The 20,883-nt window shown below is 36.0% G+C and overlaps 1 protein-coding gene across 4 annotated transcripts in view; it reads left to right on the top strand.

Moving 5' to 3' along the window:
* Positions 1 to 20,883, top strand: part of TRIM37 (tripartite motif containing 37) — a 114,374-nt gene that overhangs the window by 46,978 nt on the left and 46,513 nt on the right. For all 4 annotated transcript variants that reach the window (XM_020991856.2, XM_020991858.2, XM_020991854.2 and 1 more), the window contains 3 exons: positions 7,055 to 7,105; positions 7,949 to 8,030; positions 20,405 to 20,481. In XM_020991856.2, coding sequence (XP_020847515.1) covers positions 7,055 to 7,105; positions 7,949 to 8,030; positions 20,405 to 20,481 — 210 coding nt within the window. The remainder of the gene's footprint in view (positions 1 to 7,054; positions 7,106 to 7,948; positions 8,031 to 20,404; positions 20,482 to 20,883) is intronic.

Below are 20,883 nucleotides of genomic sequence, written 5' to 3'. Positions count from 1 at the left end.
AAGTCTGGAAACTGCCACAGCTGCTTGTGATTCAGTCCTCTGAGGCCTGCTCAAGGTTTGCTGAGGCATGGTCTTTGCTTGCATGGTTCATGTTGAACTGCACTCCTCTCCCAGCCTGTTCAACAGACCTTTCCCATCAACCATCTAGGTTGTCTTGGGCTGCAGGGCTACATATTTGTTTTGCTTTGTATTTTTGTGGGTTCTGCTGCTCTAGAATTTGTTTAGACTCGTTTTTTTACAGATATTTGGAGGGGTTTGGGGGGGACAGCTCAAGTAAGTTTTTGCTTTTATTCCACCATCTTAGCTCTGCCCTCTGTGATATCTTTTTATCCTTCAGCGTCCCTGAGCAGTTGAGGGTTACCATCTGCTTTTTCAGATAACTTTTTTGCCTTTAAGCTTTTACTTTTATTAAAAAAGAACCACTTTTGTTTTTTTTTCCTGATAATCTGGAAGGTGGAGGCATGTTTTTTCAGCCCTTTGCCCTTTTCTAAGAGACAGCCTTCCTTTGGTACATTAGATAGTAGTCTCTTAGCCATGTCAGAAACTTAAAAATCTAACACACATAAAGAATCAAATTTATAAGGTTAGCATATTCTTTGACATTGTCACTATAGTGCTATCATGGCATCAGACTTCATCCCAAATTAGAGATATGCTAAGTAATTGTTTTTTCCACTCTGCTTGTATTTAAGACCTTAATTTTTACCGTAGAAGTCTTATCACCATCAGTTTCATCATTTAGTAATAATGAAACATCAAGTGAAAGGACAAGATTTATGTATTTTTTGAGCATCTGCTATTTATCCCACACAGTGTTAGGTATTTTATTGCTTATTAGAGCAGTCTCTTACCTCAAAGAGCTTATTACTAGTCTGGAGAGATAAGAGGCAGAGAAAAAAAAATTAGGAGACAAGATGTTTTAATGGCAGAAACAGTAGGATATGATAATAATTTTTGTTATAAGGGATCAAATAAAATTGAGTGAATTCAGCACATGGTGAATGCATATTATCTACAAGATTCTAGGGATATAAAATAGAATAGTGCTTGCCCTCACATCGTTTATATTCCATATGAACACCAACAAAAACAAGATTGTTTTAGGAAGGGCATTTGTAATGAGGAGAATTTTACATAGGTGCAAGTGGCACCTGAGCTTAGCTATACTTAGGAAATTAAGGATTCTAAGAAGTGGAATTAAAGAAAGAATGTGCTTAAGGTATTGGAGAATTACCCTGGGAAGGCATAGAGATGTCAGTTGGAATGTTGAATTTAGGGAATACTAAGCTTGTGGGCTTGCTTGGTTGGAACATATAGAGTACAAGAAGGAAAATAATATAATGTAAGCTTGGAAAGATAATATAGAGTGATGATGTAGAGTGCTTTAAATGTTAGGCTGAGGAATTTGTATTCTAGAGTTAATAAGGAGTTAGTAGCAGTGGATAGACTCTTAAAGAAATATAGATAAGACAATAGGATTGTAGATTTAGAGCTGGAAGACATTTTGAGTCGGTCTAGTTTGCTCCCCTTCACTTTACAGTTGAGGAAACTTGGTTCCAAATAGGTTAAGTAACTTGCCTAAAGTCATACAGGGAATGTCACAGAGAGGTAGGATTTTAACCCCTGTCCTCCAGCTCGAAATCCAGTGCTCTTTTTTCACTGTTCCATGCATTCTCTTCCTCTTCCTGGAGACTGGTCCAGTGGAGGTGCCAATGATAGAATAAGAAAATTTGGGTAAAAGGAGTAAGTAAAGGTGATTTTCAGTATGACTTAAAGTTATAGTCAGGTAGAGATATTGTTGAAAATAAGATTTTTTGTGGCATGTTGTAAGGCCTGGAGATATAGACTTAAAAGTTGTTTTCATAGAGAGTTCATATTGAAGCTATATAAGTCAGTGAATTGTCCAAAGGAGTGATGATGGAAGAACAGGGGATTAAGGACAGCTTTGGGAAAACTAACATTTAGAAGTGGAAGGAGAAAGCTCATGGAACACAACATTCAAAGAAAGAAGTAGAGAAGAGGAGGTATAGGGTAATAAAGGCAAGAAAAGAGAAAAGGGAGTGGTGATAAGTTTCAGGTGCTGGAGAAGAAGAGTCAAGATAACAGAAGAGGAGTAGGACAAGAGCAGGCACAGAGAAGAGGGTAGGAGGGCATTCTAGACACAGAAAATAAGATGAGAATAAAGATGAGGAGGTGGGAAAGTTTAGGTTTATGTGAGAAATAGTAAATTGGGAAAGAGGTTGATCGCATGTGAGAGAAAGTTGGAACCAATATTTGGAGAACCTTAAATATCAACTTAGACTTTTTATTCTGTAAGTTCTAGAGGCCTTTGAGAATTATAATGATATAATAAGACCTGCGCAGTCATATCCAGGATGGATTAAAAAGAGGAAATGATATAGATGGGAAACACAAGCTTAAGTAGTACAATAGAATGCAGTGCCTGAAAAATAATTTGTCTAGTATGTAGCTCTGAAAGATAAAAACTGTTTATTTTGCACAAAGGGCTCTGATTATGACCATAATAGTAGCTACAAATAGTGTTAGGCACTCTGGATAGTAGTTATAATCAATAATTAAATGACAAACTTCTTGTGTTCATTGTGAAAAAAAACAAAAAACCAAAACACCTTATTATTCCTTTGCTAGCTTTTTCAGTTATTGTGTAATATAGTAATTTTTTTCAGTTAAAATTTTCTTTTTTCAATTCATGAAAACTGGCCCATCCCTCCCCCTCCATTGAAAAAGAAAAACACAATTCTCATAACATAGTCAAGCAAAACAAATTCCTGCATAGTTCATGTGCAAAATAAAATATATCTCAGTCTGTATTCTGAGTCCATCACCTCTGTGTTAGGAGATAAGTAGCATGTTTCATCATAAATCATCTGGAATTGTGGTTGGTCTTTGCATCAATTAAAGTACTTAAGTGTTTCAAAGTTAACTGTCTTGTTGTTACTGTGTAAATTCTACTCCTTATGCTCATTTCACTCTACATCAGTTCATACTAGTTTTCCCAGGTTTCTTTGAAACCATCTCCTTCATTTTTTTAAAATAGCACAGTAGTATTTATTACAATTATATATCTTAACTAGTTTGGCCATTCCTTAATTGACAAGCACTCCCTCAGTTTCTTGTTCTTTGCCACCAAAAAAAGAGCTGCTGTAAATATTTTTGTACAAACCGGTCTTTGGGGCATATAGCTAGTAGTCAATCAGTAAATATTTATTAAGCATTTACTATGTGTCAGGCACTGTGCTAAGTTTTGAGGGTACAAAAAGAGGCAAAAGACAGCCTTTGCCTTCAAGGAGCTTAGAATCTAAGGGAGGAGACAATGAGCAAAGGTGTAGAAATAAGCTGCATATAGGATAAATAGGAAATAATTAAGAGAGGGAAGTCACTAGGATATAGAAACACTTCCTAGAGAAGATAAAATTTTGGTTTGGACTTAAAAGGAAGCCAGGGAAGCCAACGGACAGAAATAAGGAGGTCTTGGAGACAACCAGAGAAAATGCCCAGACTTGAAAGATGTAGTGTCTGTTTTGTTCATGGGACAGACATCCAGGAGGCCAGCACAATTGGATTGAAGAGTTTGCGGGGGAGAGTAAGGTGGCAAGAAGATTGTAAAGGTAGAAGGGGACTACATTATGAAGGGCTTTGAATACCAAACAGAGCATTTTGTATTTGATCCTGGAGGCAATAAGGAACCACTGGAATTTATTGAGTAGGCGTGGTGACATATTTGGATCTGTGCATTAGGAAAGTTACTGTGGTGGATGAATGGAGGATAGATTGGATTGGGGAGAGACTTGAGGCAGGCAGACCCACCAGCAGGTTATTAAAATAGTCCATGAGTAAAGTGATGAGGGCTTGTATTAGGGTGGTAGCAGTGGTAGCAGTGTCAGAGGAGAGAAGGGGGTATATTTGAAAGATATCACAAAGGTGACACCAATAGGCCTTGTCACCAAATTGGATATGGAGAGTAAAAGACAGTGAGAAGTAGAGGGTGACATCTAGGTTGTGAGCCTGGGAACCATGTAGAAATAGTGTTGCCCTCTACAGTAATAAGAAAGTTAGAAGTGGGGGAGGATTTAGGAGAAAAGATAAAGAGTTCCATTTTAGACATGTTGAGTTTATGATGTCTACTAGACATCCAGTTTGGAATGTCTGAAAGACAGTTGGAGATAAGAGATTAGAGGTCCTCAGGTTGGGGCAGGATGTGTAGATTTGAGAATCATCAGTATAAAAATGGTAATTAAATCCATGGCAGCTGATGAGATCACCACGTGAAGCAGTATAGAACAGAAGAGAGCCTATGAGACACCTACAGTTAGAGACTGTGATCTGGAAGAGTATCTGGCAATTTAGAAGGAGTGGTCTGATACGTAGGATGAGAACCAGGAGAGAATGGTGTCCCGAAAATCTAGAGAATAGTGGTGGAATTGTTGAGTCAACAGGTATGCAGAGTTTAATAACTTTTGGAGCATGGTTCCTAGCTGCTTTTTAGAATGGCTAGATCAGTTCACAGCTCCAGCAGTGAATTAATGTACCTTTCTTCCCCTTAACCCTTCCATCATCTGTCATTTTCTTTTTTTTGTCAACTTTGGCAGTCTGATGGTTTGAGTTGGAACTTCAGCATTGTTTTAATTTGCGTTTTCTGATTATAAATGATTTAGACCATTTTTTAATATTGCTCTTGATAATTTAGATTTCTTCCTTTGAAAATTGCCTGTTTGTATCCTTTGACAGTTTATCAGTTGGGGAATAAATATAGTAACTGCTAAGCAGTAATTTCCAGTTTGAAAATACAGGACAACTGCATATATACTGCATATATGTTCTAGTTACATTGTTGTAGTCATTGTATGTATTGTTTTCTTGGTTCTGTTTACTTCACTGTGCATTAATTCATGTAGATCTTTCCAATTTTCGCACATTAATGATTAATTTTTTGGTAGTTCTTTACATTGACATTGCTGTAGTTATTATATTTTTGTGTACATTTGTCTTTCCATGCTTCTTTGTATTCATCACATTCATCATTTTTTTGTAGCACATAATATTTCATTACATTCATGTACCACAATTTATTTAGCCATTCTCTAATTGATAGATACCTGCTTTGTTAACAATTCTTTGTTATCCCCAAAACTGCTGCTATAAATATTTTATTGTGTGTAGGGACTTAGTTCTTATGGCTTTCTTGGGGTTTATGCCGAGAAATGGAATCTCTAGGTCTAAGAGAGTCATTTTATATGCATAATTCCAAATTACTTTCCTAAATAATTGTACTGTTTTACAATTTCACCAACAATATACCAATGTGCCTATCTTCCCTCCTGCATTGATTAGTCTAAACTTTTGACATCTTTGCCAGTTTGTAGGGCATGAAATTAGACAGTATTTTAAATGCAGTAGAGTGGCTTGCTTTTTAAGGAATCTTTTGATGAAACCTCTGAAGTTCGTAATTCCTCCTTTACTTATCTTATGCACATGAATTTTTAAAGAATATGGAATATAACAACATAATCCTCTGCTAGTGACTTTTCCTCATCACAAGTTTATCATTTAAGCATTTCAAAATTACTTTGGCTGTGTCAAAAACTATCCTGTTCCCTGAGGGTGCTTACCTTTGAATATTGTCACAACTTTTTTTTTGCACTTAATAGTGTTTTATTTTTTTCCAATTACATGTAAAGATAGTTTTCAGTATTCATTTTTGTAAGATTGTGAGTTCCAAGTTTTCCTCCCTCCCTCCTGTCCTCCCTTTCTCTCCCACCTCCCCAAGACAGCAAGCAGTCTGACATAGGTCATGCATGTATATGTACATGTGCATGTTAAACATATTTCCACATTAGTCATGTTGTAAAAGAAGAATCAGAACAAAAGGGAAAAAACCACAAGAAAGAAAAAAATAACACAAAACAAAAGTGAAAATAGTATGCTTCAGTCTTTTGGAATTGTCTTAGTACTTAATCTTTGAACGGTGTTACTGTGACTGTGTACAATGTTCTGGTACTACCCATTTCACTCAGCATTAGTTCATGTAAGTCTTTCCTGGTTTTTCTGAAATCTGCCTGCTCATCATTTCTTATAGAACAGTAGTATTCCATTAAATATACCACAACTTGTTCATCCTTTCCTCAGTTGATGGACATTCTCTCAATTTCCAATTGTTTGCCACTACAAAAAAGTGCTGCTAGAAATATTTTTGTGCATGTAGGTCCTTTTCCCTTTTTTATGATCTCTTTGGGCTGCTGACCTAATGGTTGTATTGCTGGATCACAGTTTGATAGTCCTTTGGGCATAGTTCTGAATTGCTCTCTAGAATGGTTAGATCAGTTCACAACTCCACTGACAATGCATTAGTGTTCCAGTTTCCCCACATCTTCTCCAACATTTATTATTTTCCTTTTCTGTCATATTAGACAGTCTGATCGGTGTGAATGGTACCTAAGTTGTTTTAATTTTCATTTTTCTAATCAGTAGTGATTTAGAGTATTGTCACACTTTCTTCCAGAATCTGTATTTGGGGGAGTATATTTAGATAATTCTTTGCATATTTTTATAAATTCTTGAGCATTCTAACACATACCAGAAGGGGACAATGCTCTTTTTTGCTTTAAGTGTGTAATACGTATGGATTGACTTATGTTAAAGAAATACTCATGTGCCCCAGAGAGCAGAATTTTCTTTCATTAAATATATATTGCATTAAAATAAAAGTAGTATTTAGAAGTATCCTTTGCTGTGCCCCTGGCATCTGTGTTTCTGAGTACTTTGCCTATAACTATTCTTGGTTCTCATGATATGTAACAAGAATCTTAACATTGTGAAATTGTACTAGCTTGAATAATAATGAGTTGTAATCTGTCTAGATCCTAGGAATTGATAGTCAATAAATACTTGTTTAAAGGTGTATTTGATATTGATCAGTCACATTATTGCTTCTTAGGATTATAAATTTTATCTGAGAGCTTAATATTTTAATTTTTTTTTTTACTGGTTTTGCAAAGTGAAATAATTTCTTGCGATATATGTTTTGTCTTTTTAGTGAGTTAGTGCCAGCTTATGATTCGACTACTTTTGTTTTAGAGAACTTCAGGTAAGACTATTTGGCAGCCTCATTATTTTGTATGTACAAAATTTGCCATTGTAAATGAGAGTTATTTATAAATAAGTTTAATTTGTAATACAGAACTGCAAGAAGCTATACGACTTGTCCTGTGCTTCAATAATCATTATAGAATAATTTTATTGATCAAAATGGTGATTATATGGTGGGGAAAATATGATGCTTTCACATGTTAATACTGTTTCCCATGTTATCTCTTAATGTTAAGTACCTGTGTTTTAAGATGTTCTCTTCTAGCATTAAAAAAAGAAAGGTCAAGAGTTAGTATTCTAGATCACATGAGCAACAAGATGGAGGACTAGACATTTTGTCTGATTCCCCATGTGTTAAGGGGTGGAGGAATAGGTCATGAACAGGTCTAGGAATAAAGCTGTTAAATGTTAATCTTAATGCTGACACTATCACTCGTATAATTTTGAACATGTTACTTAACTAGTCTCTCTTAATTTCTTTACATTATTATTTCTTTTCATAGTAACCAAAAATTATAGATCACAATAGTAAATTCAGTGCAAAGTATTGTTGCATTTTTTCAGCCATTTTGGAGTTGGTTTCTTTAAATGTCCCCAAGTGTAAACATGGTTTGATCATTATGAAAACGCTATTTGGAAATATCTTTAAAATATAATTAAATCGGTTCATTCATCTCTGATTCCCTGTTCAGGAATATAAGTTCATATACCACAAACGTTATTTTTTCATAGTTGCTGAGTTTTTGGTTTTTTTAGCAATAATTGTAAGATTTCAGTTGCCATAAAGTTTGATTTATTTAGCTGTTATAAATTAACATCAGGATGTTTTCTTTCTCCTTAGCACTTTGCGCCAGAGGGCAGATCCTGTTTACAGTCCACCTCTTCAAGTTTCAGGGCTTTGCTGGAGACTGAAGGTTTACCCAGTAAGATTTTGATTATCTTTGTTTTAAATAACCTTTTAAAATTTTATTTATTGTTCCTGATCTTGGGATAGAAGAATATTCTCTGTCATTTTTCTTGCATTCTTAAGCAAATAAATGCATTTATTTTCTAGAAAATTACAAATTTCCAGACAGTTGCAAATAGCAATATTTCCATGTTTCTTTATAAGGTTCTTGAATCATACTAAAATTATATCTGAATAGAATTAACTGCCACTTTTGAGTTTTATTTCAAAGTTCTATCCATATTAGTAGAGGAAATACTAAAGATTCTTAATGATGTTTCAGTATTAGGGATAAAATTAGCATAGTGCACATAAAAAACCAGTTAAAATTTATCTGATCATATCAATCTACTGAATAGGTATCCAATAAAGTATAAATATTCATTTATGAACAAATTATAAAAACAGGAATAAAAGGATTTTTCTTTATTTCAGTAGAAAGCATTTAGTCCCAAGAGTTAGTATTCGAATTCACGTGAGCCACAAGATGGGAAAACTAGACATTTTCTCTGATTCCCCATGACCTCTCAGACCTCTTTAAAACAGACATTATGCACCAAAGATAAAACAATTCCAGCTCTCTCCATGGTCTAGGTCTCCAAGAATCTAAAAGAAGATTAAAAAAAAAACAACGGCACAAACAGAAAAAACCTTGAAAAACCTATTATTGATGCTTACTGACCCTGAGCTCATTCAGAGTTCCTCCCTAGGGAGCTCCTATGTTCTGAGGTTGCACTATCAGCCCCAAGACAGGACACAGCAACAAAACTCACCCCTACCATTGGTCTTCCCTTCTCCTTATAGGGCTGTGGAAATCCTGGCTGCAGGAAGTGGAAGTTTGCTTCAGTTTCCACAGCCAGCTTGGCCATAGCCCTTCAGGAGCAAAATCCTTCCAGGAACTGCAGTGTGGAAGTACCAGTGCTGGAAACCTCTAAATTGCTAGTGCTGGGGCAAACAGTGCTGCAAAGCCCTGAACTTCCAGTGCCAGCCTAGAAAACCAAGAAACAGAAGTAGTGGGTCAGATCATCAGGATGGGGAGAGGGGGAGGGTAAAAGGTGGGGAGGATGTGCAGCACTATACCAGGCCTGAGGGGAAGGAGCACAACATCCAGCTTGGACCAGTCTGACCACTCAAAAAGTCAGTTGGGGGCAGAAACCTAGGCTGGTGAATTGTGAATTGCCCAGTATAGGCTGAGGCTGAGCACTGTGAGATGGAGCTCCTAAGGAAACCACAGTCAGAGGAGAGAAGGTCAGGAAGTGAATGCTAAGGAAAATATGGGAGGAAAAGATTGAAATTATCAAAGATTGCAGGAAGAAGAAAATTCAAAGACCTTGAACATAAACAGATAAAGCAATAGGAAAAACAATAGCAACAGAAGGAAACACTTCTAGATCTAGTAAACAGGTTCAGACATCTATGAATAAATACTGCAAAACAAAAGAAAATGATCTAACACTTAATGAGCTAGAGGACTTTGTGGAATTAGAGGAGACTTGTGGAAACACAACATGTTGTTCCCAAGTGGTTGAAAGAAGAAATGAGAATTATAAGAGCAGAATTTATGTCCTGTGCATCAAAAATAACAAACAGAACTGAAAAGCTTGAATCTATAATGGAAAGCTTCATCGAAGAAACAAAAGAGAGAACAATGGATTGGGAATTCAAATACACAGTAGTGAAGGTCAGCTTTTAAGAAGAGAAGCAGAAACCAAGAACATTAAAAGAAAATAAGCTCATTATGTAAGCAAAATACATGGAATTTGAAGACAGGATGCATAGAGACAATCTAAGTATCATAGATATTCAAGAACACAATAGGAGAAAAAAACCTTAACACCATGGTGAAGGAAGTAATAGATGAGAACTACTTCGAACTTCTGAACAAAGAAAATGAAATTCCAATTGAAAGAATTCAGATTGCTTCCAGAAAAAAAAATCTAAGATAACATAGTGGCTAAATTTAATAATTTATTCCAGAAACAAGAAGTTCTTCAAGTCATTAAGAGACAGACCTTCAAATACAAAGGAAAGGACATTCAAATAATGCAAGATTATTCCACACCCACTACAGAAAGGAGGAGAGAATAAAGTAAAATAATGTATTTCAAAAAGCAAGAGCTCAGGACACAGCGCTGGATGATCTATCCTGCAAATCTGAGCTTAGCCTTATAGGAAAAAAGATGGACTTTTAGTGATAAAGAAGAGCTTGAAAGTTTTTAGAAAAAAAACCCAGAACTGAAGGGATTATGTGCATCTCTAACATCTCAAAATAGAGAAAAGCAAGAAGAGTAAATAAATGTAGCAGGTAAGGACAGAATGACAAGAGAGAGATCAGTAAGAAATTTTTTTCTAACTTCTCACAAGGACATAGAGGTGAATACACAAACATGGTGGAGGTGGCAGTGAAGAGGCAATAGGGGACATTATGTAAAGAATCTAGTAATACTTTGTTTACAGTGTATCAGTGCTTTTTTTGTTCATAATATGGGAGAGCACAAAAAAGAGGGAGAGGACACAGAAGGATAGAAGAGTGTGTGATGCATGGAGGTCAAATCTTGGGCTCAGAAATGAGAGGAAGATAGTCTTAGAAGGAGAAGAGCTTACAGGGGAATAGGTGACTTGGAGGAGGAAAATAATGGAAGGGGGAGGGAGGAGAAGGTTGGCCTTAATTTAGAGGTGATTCCACTAATGAATGCTCTTATGAGTGAGGGGAGATGGTCAGTGAATGAAAGGAGAGTTGGATCTTACAGTGAATGAGGCCTGGGGGACCTGGAACTTGAAGAGTCTATTGCATTGGGAGGCGGTAAATTGGAATGCCCAGGGGCTCTTGGCACCTGGAGGAATGTGACAGTATAGACACAGGGAAGAGATTTCCAGGGAAATGTGGAGAAATGAAAGGTCAGCAAGGAAGAGTATAGGTTAGTGATGGTCTACATAAATTAGGGACACAGTAGGAAGGGACCCTGCCACTGGGCAGTGTCCTCTCTAATACCTGAAATGATTGGAATTGTGTTGTGAGTGAGGCACAATTGAAAAGGGGAAATCTGTGGGACAGGCTCTATAAGCAATTGACAGAAAGTCCCTAGAGGGTAGTCCTAGAAGAATGCTTGGGAAGTTTTGTTTGCGTGAAGAATACAGAGAAAAGAGAGAGGCTGGATAATTATAGGGGTCATCAATCAGAGAATGAGGGTCTAAAGTAGACAGGAAAAGATAAAGAGAGTGAGAGAAATCTTTCTTGGAAATGGACACAAAATATGACATTTAAAAAACTAATGAATAGAGGACCAGCTGAAGGGGAGGAAAGAAAGGGGGAAACTATGTGACTGAGAAGAAGAAAGAAGGGTAAGAAATATAACCAGATAAAAGCAGGAGAAAAAAAAGAAGTAATAAGAAAACCTGAGAGAGAGAAAAATAACAAATGAGAAGAGGGACTGAGGTGAGGAACCAGAGCCTGTAGGATCAGAGACACCTGAAAAAAAGATTAAGGTAAGTTAACTGAGGGAATATAATACTGTGTTTACAGCAGCAGAGGGGGAAATAATAACTTGAAAAAACCATGAATTTTAGAGACATGGAAGAAAATATAAACCTTACTCTTAAAACTTTAAATGTGAATGGACTAAATAATGCAGTAAAATGAAAAAGAGTGACAGAAAGACACACAAAATAAAACCATGGGGATAGAATAAAATTTATTATGTTTCAAGTGAATTAAAAAATGCAGGAGTTGCCACCATGTTCTCAGATAAAGCAAAAAAACTTTCAAAATATTAAAAGGGATAGACAAGGGAACTATATTATGCTGAAAGGAACCATAGACAACAAATTAATATCAGTAATAAACTTACTCCTAATTCCTTAACTTCCAGATTCATAAAGGAGACATTATATAATAGCACAACAATAACAGGAGACTTCATCATCCATCTGTCAATTTTGTATGTCTGGAACTTGGATAAGTTTGGAAATGAACACGTTTCTGGAGAAACTAAAAATAAATTTATGGCATCTCAATGAGACAGCAAAATAATGTTCTTATTTCTTTGTACCACATGGAACTTTTGTGAAAATTGACCATGTACTACTAGCGCACAAAACTATTGCAAAGGAATTTAGGGCAGAAATAGTTAATACAGTCTTTATAGACCATAATGCAATAAAGAAAGAAAGAAATTGGTTCAGGGACCACAAACAAAAAATACAGACTGACGTGAAAGCTTAACAGTGAAATCTTGAATAATGAGTGGATCAAAGAACAAATCACAGAAACAAGTATGTAAAATTACAATGGTGAAGCTGCATACCTATATTTTGGGATGCAATTAAAGCAGTCCTCAGGGGAATGCAATCATATGTGAACAAAATAGAAAAAGAGAGAATTAAGAAAGTGAATATACATTTTTAAAAAAAACTAGCTACCTAACAAATAAACCTAAAATAAGCACAAAAGAGAAAATATTAAAAATTAGAGGAGAAATAGATAAATTGGAAAAAATTTCATAAAACTGTTAAATAAAACTACAAGCTAGTTCTTTGAAAAGACTAATAAAATTGACAAACCTGTAGCTAATCTGATTAATAAGGGAAAAGAAAATGAAATCTATAAAATAGCAGTTAGCAAGGTGAAATCATAACAGAACTAGAATTAAAACAATAATCACATGCACAAATAATATGCTAACAAAATTGAGAGTACAAAAGAACCAGAGGAATAATAAAATACCTAAATTATCAGAAGACCGGAAAGAGATGTTAAATAATTCCATCTCAGAAAAAGAAATAGAAGTAGCGCCAAAGGAATTAACTAACAAAGCGGGAAGGGAAGGGGGGAGTAGAGGCGGTGGGGGGATGTGGATGGGGACCTAGTTCTTATGACTTCACAGGAGAATTCTGTGAAATTCAAATTTGATCAAATTGTTCTAAAGAATAGTACCTTAACCTCACAAATTATTCCCAAAAATTAAGAAAAAAAGCACCCTACGTAAATCATTTATGAGATAAATATAGCCCTAATAATCGAAATCCAGGAAAGATAAGCACAGAAAGAAAACTACAGGTCAGTGTATGAATAAAATTTTAAAATTGTAAACAAAATCTTATCAAACAGCCTACCGCAGTTTTTCTAAGAAATTGTTTATTATGATTAAATGGGATTTATACCAGGAGTGCAAGGATGGTTCAACATTAGGAAGACAGTCAACATAATTAATCACATTAAAAACCAAAACATCCCAAACCACATGATTTTCTCAGTAGCTGCAGAAAAAGTATGAGAAATTGTAACTTTTATGCTAAAAATTCTATGAAATATAGGTGTATAGAAGGACTGTTTCTTTTAATGTAATAAAAATCATATCTGAAACCAAAAGTATATATCATATTCAGTGAGATTCATTAGAAGCTTTTTCGGTAAATAAAAAAACATGGATAACCACTCTCCCCACTATTAATTTGATATCATTCTAGAAATGCTAGCAATAGCAGTTAGACAAGAGAGAGGAATTAAAGGAATAGAGATGTGTAAAGAGGAGATGAAACTATCTTTGTGGATATCATAGTTTACTTGGAAAACCCTAGGGAATTAGCAGAGATACTGATTGAGGAAATAGCTTCAGCAGTCACAGGCTGCAAAACAAATCATCAACAATCAACAATATTTCTATATAATGATGACAAAACACAGGAAGTAATAAGAGAAAGGGAAATCCCATTTTAAATAACTACAAAATGCACAAAGTATCTTTGGATCAATCTACTGAATAACTTGAGGAATGTTCAGTGCTCATGGCTAGATTATTAATTTACACTTATAGTGGTCTGCTAGTCAAATTACAAGGGGGGTACTTTACAGAGCTTGATAAGATATGTGAACAGTTAATAAAACCATGTAAAACTAATAAGCCATTCCCACATAGATAGAAAAAAACAAGGGATCTTGACTGTCAAGGGAAATGATGAACAGAAATGAGGATGAAGGGGGAATAGCCCTTTCAGACTTCATACTGTCTTATAAAGCATCAGTCATCAAGACCATCTGGTGTTGGGTAAAGAATACAGAAATCAGTGGGGCAGAGTAGAGAGAGGAGGTTCAGAAACAGTAAAACTCAATAACCATAGTGTTTCTAAAGTGGGAAAACATAAATTAGCTAGAGAAGAACTCCGTATTTATTAAAAACTGCTAGGAAAACTGTAAAGCAATGTGGCAGAAATTAGGCTTAAAATAACAACTTATTCCACAATACATTCTAAATGGATATGTGACCTTAATAATAAAGATCATCATATATAAAAAAAGAAAAATCACATACCTCTCATATCTATAAGTAAAAAATATATTCTTATCCAGTTACAAAAAATAAAAGATAATTTTGATTATTTGAAACTGAAAAACTTCTGTACAGCCAACCTTAATGCATCCAGGATAAGAAGGGAGGTGGTCAAATGAGGAAAATCACTGTATCAGAATTTTCTGATAAGGGTTTAGTACCCAAGATATGTGAACAGTTAATAAAACCATATAAAACTAATAAGCCATTCCCACATAGATAAATGGTCAAAAGATATGAGCAAGTAGTTTTCAAAAGAGCTGCAACATATTCGCAACCACGTGAAAAAATGCTCCAAATCACTCATAATAAGAGAAATGTAGATCCAAACAATCCTGAGATTTCACCTCACGCCCTGCAAATTGGCAGAAATGAAATAAAATGACAGCCATTTTTGTTGGAGGGATTTTGGAAAGATAAAGCACGCAAATACATCATTATTGGAGCATTGAAATGGTATACCTTTTTGGAAAGCAATTTGGAACTATGCAAATAAAATGATTATAATGTCTAGGCCCTTTTAACTACAGACTTCTTTAGTTATACCAAATGGAAGCCATTGATAAGAAAAAAATTCTTCGAATATTTATAGCAGCACTTTTTTTGTGATAGCTAAGAATTATTAACAAAGTAGATGTCCATCAATTGGAGAGTGGCTAAACAAATTATGGTACCTGAATGTAATGGAATATTATCATCTTGTAAGAAATGACATGTGTGATGAATATAAAGAAGCATAGAAAAATGTTATGAACTGATGTAGAGTAAACAGAGCTAAGAAATATGTATGGTAGCTACATTATAAATAGAATAATACATTAAAAATCAAAAGCAGGGGGCGGAGCCAAGATGGCAGAGTGAAAGCAGTGATTTGCTTGAGCTCTCCCCCAAACCCCTCCAAATACTCATAAAAAATGGCTCTAAACAAATTCTGAAGCAGCAGAACCCACAAAAAGACAGAGCGAAACAAATTTCCAGCCCAAAACAACCTGGATGATTGATCAGAAAGGTGTATCACGCTGGGCTGGGAGCGCAGCACAGCGTGGACGCACAGGCCACAGCATACCTGGAGAGGACTGAATCGTGGGCAGCTGTGGAGGTTTCCAGACTCCTCAATCCATGAATGCCAAAGACAGCTTAGAAGGTCAGTGGGAAAAGTCTGTTTCTGTCGGTGGTCAGAGAGGAAGGCGGGGTCTCAGCTCCATTCCCCAAGAGCCTGGCCCGGGGAGGGGGGGGCCAGCTGCTTCCCAAGCTTCTGGCCCACAGACTGAGGGGGAATCCAGTGGCTGATCAGAGAGGGACTGCAGGGATCTCTTTGCCAGTGCTGAGGCAGGAATCTCTTGCTTTGCCCATGTGTGGATCTGGGTCACAGTTCTGGGCGGCAGTGCTGGGGTGAGGAGGAATGCTGGCTTGGTGGAGCTTGTAGTGGCTGTGCAGAGGAACCCCTCCTCACAGTTACGGGACAGAAAGGAATACTTGTGGTCACAGGCCAGGAAAGGAGTAAACACCTCGCCCCTTATCATACCACCTTGGAAGAACTGAAAATTTACAGGTCCCTACAAGTATCTCTGAAAACAGCTACATGAACCCCTGAAGCTTGGGACAGTACACTCTCCACATTGGAAGCAGACTCTTACCTTAACAAAGAGTTTAAAACTCAAGTAATTGGCTGGGATCATGAGCAAGCAGTGCAAAAAGAGTCAGACTATATTATCTTACTTTGGTGAAAAAGAAGATCAAAATATACAACCAGAAGAAGACAACAAAGTCAAAGCTCCTACATCCAAAGCCTCCAAGAAAAATATGAATCAGTCCCAGGCCTTGGAAGAGCTCAAAAGGGATTTTGAGAAGCAAGTAAGGGAAGTAGAGGAAAAACTGGGAAGAGAAATGAGAGTGATGCAAGAAAATCATGAAAAAAAGTCAACAGCTTGCTAAAGGAGACCCAAAAAAATACTGAAGAAAATAACACCTTAAAAAATAGCCTAACCCAAATGGCAAAAGAGGTCCAAAAAGCCAATGAGGAGAAAAATGCCCTAAAAAGAAAATTGGCCAAATGGAAAAGGAAGTCCAAAAGATTACTGAAGAAAATACTTCCTTAAAAATTAGAATAGAGCAATTGGAAGCAGTGACTTTATGAGAAATCAAGACACTGTAAAACAAATCCTAAAGAATGAAAAATTAGAAAACAATGTGAAATATCTCATTGGAAAAACAACTGACCTGGAAAATAGATCCAGGAGAGAGAATTTAAAAATTATTGGACTATCTGAAAGCCATGATCAAAAAAAGAGCCTAGACATCATCTTTCAAGAAATTATCAAGGAAAACTGCCCTGATATTTAGAACCAGAGGGCAAAATAGAAATTGAAAGAATCACAGATCTCCTCCTGAAAGAGATCCCCAAAGGAAAAACTCCTAGGAATATTGTAGCCAAATTCCAGAGTTCCCAGGTCAAGGAGAAAATATTACAAGCTGCCAGAAGGAAACAATTCAAGTACTGTGGAAACACAATCAGGATAACACAAGATTTAGCAGCTTCTACATTAAAGGACCGCAGGGCATGGAATATAATATTCCGGAGGGCAAAGGAGATAGGATTACAACCAAGAATCACCTACCCAGCAAAACTGAGTATAATCCTTCAGGGGAAAAAATGGTCATTCAGTGAAATAGAGGACTTTCAAGCATTCCTGATGAAAAGACCAGAGCTAAACAGAAAATTTGACTTTCAAATACAGGACTCCAGTGGAACATGAAGAGGTAAACAGGAAAGAGAAATCATAAGAGACTTATTAAGATTGAACTGTTTACATTCCTGCATGGAAAGATGATATTTGTAACTCATGAGAACTTTGTCAGTATTAGGGTAGTTGAAGGAAAAAAATTGTATGTATATATACAGATAGATAGAGGGCACAGGGTGAGTTGAAGATTAAGGGGTCATATCTGGAGAATAAAATTAAGGGATGAGAGAGGATGATACTCGGAGAAGAAAGGGAGAGGTAGAATGGGGTAAATTATCTCACAAAAAAAACAGAAAAGTCTCTCACAGTGGAGGGGAAACAGGGGAAGGTGAGAGGGAATGAGGGAATCTTATTCTCATAGGATTTGGCTTAAGGAGATAATAACATACACATTCAGTTGGGTATGGAAATCTGTTTTACCCTACAGAAAAATAGGGGGAGAAGGGGACAAGAGAGGAGGGCAGATTGGGAAAGAGGGTAACCAGAAGCAAATACTTCTGAGGAGGGACAGGGTCAAAAGAAAGAATAGAATAAATGGGAGGGCAGGATAGGATTAAGGGAAATAGAGTTAGTTTTTCACAACATGTCTACTAAGGAAGTGCTTTGTATAACTGCACATGTACAACCTATGTTGAGTTGCTTGCCTTTTCAGTGAGGGTGGGTGGGGAGGGAGGACGGGGGAAAATTTGGAATTCAAAGTTTTAAAAACACATGTTTTTTTTAAAAAAAAATGTTTTCACATGCAGCTGGGAAATAAGAAACACAGGAAATGGGGTACAGAAGTCTATCCTGCTCTACAGGAAAATAGAAGGGGAAGGGGATAAGAGAAGGGAGGGGGAGAGATAGAAGAGAAGGCAGACCAGGGGAAGGGTATTCAGAATGCATGCCATCTTGGGGTGGGGGAGGGGTGAGAAATTTGGAACTCAAAAACTTGTGGAAGTGAATATTGAAAACTAAAAATAAATTTATATCAAAAAAAAATCAAAAGCAAATGTATCAAAATTAAAAAGACCAAGCAGGACTTGAATGAAGAGAGATGAGAAGACTTCCTCCTCCCGCACTTCTTTGTAGAGGTAGGAGGTCCACAAGTGTTAACGTATTGCACACATTTTCAGAGTTTTTCAATTTATTAATCAGTTGTGCTGACTTTTTTTCACTCTCTAAAAAATACTATTGTCATGTGGGAAGGCTCTCTGGGAGGGGGAGGTGAAGTGATACTCTAGGATATTATAGTGATGTAAGAAACAGAAAATATCAATAAAAACTTTTTTTTAAAAGAAAAACACCTAGTATTCTGTTTACTTGAAACATTTTTTTTCCACTCAGAACAAGGGTTTGCAAAGCTGCTCACTCTCAATAATGTTATCTGGCATGGTACTGGAAGTGTAACCATAGCAATAAAATGAGAAAAATTAGACGAATAGTTATTGTGATAAGGAGAGATTGAAATAATTATTTGCAGAGGGTATAATTCTTTATTTAGAAAACTCAAGAGAAATAAGATCATTAATTAAAATAATAAACAACTTAGGTAGTATAGCAGAATATAATACCCTCTCCTATTGTCAATGTATCTTTACATATTGGCAATCATATGTTTAAAAATTGATAGGTAAGTTACACATAGTTTAGCAGCAAAACATTAACAAATTAACCTATTAAGATCCTGTGGAACTTTATATATATATATATATAAAGTCAATTATAAAATAATTTTACAGAAATAAAGCATGAGTTCGTTTTTGTGTCAAGCTAATAAAGATGACACTTATGAAATTCATCCTTAGCTTTAATTCTGTACTGGTCAAACATTCTAATGTCATGAAATATAAAATTAGACACTCCCTCCCCCAATTATAGCAGTAGTAGTAGTAATAGCTCCAATTCTGGGAGGTGGGTGCAATTAGGTTTTACAGATGAGGAAACTGTGACTGAGAGGTTACCTGAGTTGCCCAGGTTCAGATAGTATGCTTCTGAAGCTGAATTTGAACTTGTCTTTTTGACTGTAGGTCCATTGCTCTATCCATTGTTTCACATAGCTGCCTTATATCTTCATGTCTACAGATCTTTACCTTCTCTGCAACTTACTTTCTTAGAGAGTTGCATTAAGGCAAGTTAAGTGACTTACTCAGAGTCATGTAGTTAAGTAAATTCGTAAATTAAGTAAGACAAGTAAGTTAAGTGATTTACTCAGGGTCACATACCTAGTAGATTGCAGAGATGGGATTTGTACCCAGGTCTTCTGGACTCCAAGGTCACTATACCACACTGCCTTTCTGTGGGTACCACGCTGCTTGTGTTAGTCAATGTAGATATGTTGGGATCTGGTATTTGCAATAGGTAAATAGTGAAATTTTACAGACACATTGAAAAAATCACTTTAACTTTATTGTTTTTAAAATTTTCATTTTATGACCTTATTTTTTATGCTGTTTCATATATTTGTTTTGTTTTTTGTTTTTGCTAGGCAATGGGGTTAAGTGACTTGCCCAGGGTCACACAGCTAGTAAGTGTTATGTTTCTGAGGCTGGATTTGAATTCAGGTCCTCCTGAATCCAGGGCTGGTGCTCTATCCACTCTGCCACCTAGCTGCCCCTTGTTTCATATATTTGAATCACTGCTCTTGTTAAAAACAAGTTAGATTTATAATTAATTATTTAAAAACAAAAAAAGATGCAGTTGTATCTTTTTATGTCTTAATTCTAGTGGAGTTACATGTATTTTACTTTTTAACAGTGTTTTTAGGAATATTTGCTGCTTAATGTTATAAAATTTTAAGACAAATAACTTTAAAATATTATTGCTTATTTTTTCTGTATGTCAGAATAAATAAAATTGTATCTTTCCTTATTCATTCCTCACAGCATTGGACAAATGAAAGGAAAGTTAGCACAAAATAATCTCATTTTATTAAATTGCTAATATACTAAGATGTTAAAATAGAGATGATTTACCATTAATATTGTAGTTTCTGGCTCTGAAGTGTCTTATGTGTTTATTACTTTATCCAGACAGATTAGGTTTATTTTTGTTTGTTTGTTTTGGTGAGGCAGTTGGGGTTAACTTGCCCAGAGCCACACAGTTATTGAGTGTTATGTGTCTGAGGTCGAATTTGAACTCAGGTCCTCCTGACTCCAGGTCCGGAACTCTATCCACTGCGCCACCTAGCTGCCCCCAGATTAGGTTTCTGTTAGATAGATTCATAGGTAAAATAGTACGTATTGGTCTCCAGTACATGGAATTTATAGGTTAATCAGTAGATACAACCTATTCTTTTTAAGGATGGAAATGGAGTTGTACGTGGTTATTACCTCTCTGTGTTCCTGGAACTCTCAGCTGGATTGCCAGAAACGTCCAAGTAAGAAACATGATTGAGTATTGATTTCCTTAGTATATATTTTTAACATGTTTTGCCTTTTTGTTATACTTATAAAACAGTTTTTGCTATGTCTTGGTGCATCTGGATGTAAAATGTGTGGCATAGTGTGTCAGTGTGTTTTGTTTTAAACCTGAAGCTCCAACTGACCCAGACAGTAATTTTTTTAATGTAATTTTATGTGTTTTTTTGGTTACATTTTAAGTTCTAAACTGTCTGCCTGTCTCCTTTCTCACCCTACATTAGTGAAGGCCATCATTTGACACGGATAGACATGTACATATACGTGTGTGTGTGTGTGTGTGTGTGTGTGTGTGTGTGTGTGTGTATAATTGTGCTGTGCATACTTGTATTTATCAGTTCTTTCTTTGGAGTGGATAATGT

The sequence above is a fragment of the Phascolarctos cinereus genome, unplaced genomic scaffold (assembly GCF_003287225.1).
Source record: "Phascolarctos cinereus isolate Bilbo 61053 unplaced genomic scaffold, phaCin_HiC Scaffold_5;HRSCAF=322, whole genome shotgun sequence".
NCBI lineage: Eukaryota > Metazoa > Chordata > Mammalia > Diprotodontia > Phascolarctidae > Phascolarctos > Phascolarctos cinereus.
This window is presented reverse-complemented; position numbering and strand designations above follow the sequence as displayed.